This window comes from Lactuca sativa, chromosome 2, assembly GCF_002870075.4.
Source record: "Lactuca sativa cultivar Salinas chromosome 2, Lsat_Salinas_v11, whole genome shotgun sequence".
Taxonomy (NCBI): Eukaryota; Viridiplantae; Streptophyta; class Magnoliopsida; order Asterales; family Asteraceae; genus Lactuca; species Lactuca sativa.
In genome coordinates, this window is record NC_056624.2 from 229,057,163 (window position 1) to 229,060,145 (window position 2,983).

Consider the following 2,983-nt stretch of genomic DNA (forward strand, 5'->3'; position numbering starts at 1 on the left):
AAAGAGAAGGAACACGAAACAAAAGGAAGGCCAACACAAAAAGACAACTAAGACCAAAGCAATGTGATCACAGAGCAATACCACACACTTGCGAAAAAGTAATGAAGTCATCGAATTTGAGCAGCCCACGATAAGGAGGGCAAAAACGTAAATAAAGTAAAAAAGCACCAAAACCATGCTCTTGAAATAGGTTAATGTAGGCATCGAATTTGAGCAGCACCAAAACATAAAGAGGGCAAAAACTTAATTAATATAAACAGCTAGCACTAGAACCATCTCTATTATATAAATCGTACATGATAACATATTTCTTATAAGTAATAATTATATTTCTATTTATTTGGTTGAAATTTTTTACAATTAAGATTGGTTGCCTTCTTATTTAGAAATAATTAGAGCAACAGGTACTCGTACAAAAACCAGATGAAATCAGCAAAGTACATAAATATTTTTCACTTTATTCACATAATGATAGACAAAATGCTACAGTGAAAATTAATAGGCAGAAACGTGAACGGAAAAGACATTACGTCTTCTATTGATATCTGGTTCTTAAGAAGTAAGAACCTATTAAGAAAGGGTTGTTCCGATCTCAGTCGAGCTGCCACCACCACTTTCTTTAGTTGGTGCTCGAGCTGCAGCCGCCCTTGCTGCTGCGGCACGGATGTCATCAGCCGTGGGGAACTCAGGAAACGTAGTAGAGAGAGTAGAGTCGGGAAAGTTTAAGATTGCATACTCGCCTTTGAGTGCCAGTGCCGCCACATCATAAGCCGCCGCCGCCATCTCCGGTGTCGGATATGTGCCTAGCCATATACGACTTGATTTGTTTGGTTCACGGATTTCAGAAACCCATTTCCCAGCTCTGCATCGGATTCCATAGTAATCAGGGTCGCGGCTGGAGGAACTGCCGCCAGGGGTTGGTGGTGGGTTGTCGTCATCTTGGGGTACCGGTAGCTGAAAAGCAGAGGAGCTGTGATGACGACGACGATTAGCCATGCAATCTAATTAAGTTGGGTTTGTGGGTAGTTATAGACGAATAGTTTCTGTCGGTGCTTCATAACTCCATGATTGAGTATGACGCCGTGTGTGTTTCGCGGATGCCCCTTTATTTAGAAATGACAACTTTCCGGAATAAGAAAATAAATACAAATGATTTGACTATCCACAATTAAAAAAAAAAAAATTAATAAATAAGAAGAAAAGGTACACATACATACAACTCCGTTAATTCATAAAAGTAGGATCTTAAATGTAGGGCGAAAAGACCAACGTACACCTACCAACCGTACAAAGTAACTGAAGCCAATGTGTTATTCTAATACTCCAACGTGTTTTTCTATTCAACTGTCAAGCCATTGACTACATTAAGTGGTCGGTATTAATTCGATATATAGAGCTAGAGCATGATTTTGGAAAAGAAGAGACGTGAAACTGAAGACATAAACAGAATCAGGAAAATAAAGTTAAAAAGCTATCCACTGCATGTAGGGCAGGAGAGAATTTGATGACTACTCTTGTTGTCGGTCACAAGTTTATTAAAAGGAAATTGAAAGTCATGAGTTGGAGAATAGAATAGTATCATGGAGAAGAGGTAAAAAAAATCCAAGTATTATGGTGGATTTAGAAAACTAGAAAAGGGATATTGTTTGTTATGTGAAAGAAGGAACGAATTGCTTATCAAGTATGAAACTTGTTAAAATTTGTAAATCGAAATTTGATGCAAAATATAAACGACGGAATGAGGATATTCAAGAATTTAGAGATGTCAAAATAGTAGGGTTTAGGAATGATTGCTGATTTGCTTCTAATAATCACAAGACGATATGTAAATCATTTGCGACTATGGTGAGATTTTAGCTTTCGCAAAAGAAACTGATGGTATGCAGGGCTAATGTGGATTCAACAAAAGTTTTGATGCAATTAAAGTGTTGCAAATAATTTATGAACCATATCTTTATTTCCGTATGATGGCAATCACTTATTGCAGATTTTGATTAATGAGTTACTGATTCATTCGACTCAAAAGAACACAACAATAAGGAGGTGGGTGTTCAAATCATGGCCGGGCTTATGAATATTTCAAGGTGTACTGGGACTTGTGGATGTATCAAGAAGAGGAGTTTTTGACGGAAAGGGTGTTTCTAAAAAAATATTTATCAAAAGGGTACACTTTCAAACATATTTATCTAATAAGGTGAAATTGAAAATTATTCTCAAAAGAAATCTGTGACCACACCTTTTTAGATCGCACCTACATCGTGAATCCTCTAAACGGTTCGTCTTCGGCCACACCAAAAGGCTCTTAATCGATGCTGCTCACCTCCGTTGCCCACTCTCGGTTCCTCCATGTTTCTCAATGACAACTTGCTTTATTACTAATTAGGTGTGGTGGTTTTGGGTTGTACTTAGCGCTAGAAGTTTCTTCCTATGTTTTTATGGCCCCAAGAGCTCATTCGTGGGTGTTACAGGACCACATCTTACGAGATAGCGACACATATAGTATAGATTCTGATTATGTTTGTTTCGGTGGGATTGAATAAGAAGAGATAATCGTTTGAGAAAACATAAATTGGTGAACCGACAATCGTTTGTTTAATTATAATTTCTCTATCACATTCCAATCCAGTTTAATTTATGTTTAAATATTCAACATGTTTGTAATGTTATAGGCACATAAAATGTTTGATGAAATGACTTAGTGTGGTCTTTTTTAAAATAGCATATAAGTATATTTGTCTATATGTATTGTGATGAGACAATATAATAAAATATAGGGTGATGTGTAGCTTGTATAACTTTTTACCCATTTGCAACAATGACGACTTGCAGATGCCGTTGAGTAATTTAAAATTAGGTTAAAACTCAACGTAAAACCATTGGCTTCTTTCCTGTGTGTAATGCCAATGTTGTTGAGATGAGACTTTTTTGCTGGTGTGTGTGATGCTAATGACAATGAGCAAGAGTTTGCAAACACTTTAAAATT

General features: G+C 36.7%; 1 protein-coding gene across 1 annotated transcript; it reads right to left on the reverse strand.

The window, feature by feature from the left end:
• Positions 1-438: 438 nt before the first annotated feature.
• Positions 439-2,369, reverse strand: LOC111903232 (ethylene-responsive transcription factor ERF027). The gene is made up of 2 exons (XM_023899006.3): positions 2,237-2,369; positions 439-1,103 (listed from the first exon to the last, which is right to left on the reverse strand). The coding sequence occupies exon 2, from the start codon at positions 994-996 to the stop codon at positions 571-573; it is 426 nt and encodes a 141-aa protein (XP_023754774.1). The 5' UTR covers positions 997-1,103; positions 2,237-2,369; the 3' UTR covers positions 439-570.
• Between the last annotated feature and the right edge of the window lie 614 nt (positions 2,370-2,983).

Coding starts and splice junctions, on each gene's coding strand:
- LOC111903232 (XM_023899006.3), bottom strand. CDS start 996: ATGGCTAATCGTCGTCGTCATCACAGCTCCTCTGCTTTTCAGCTACCG.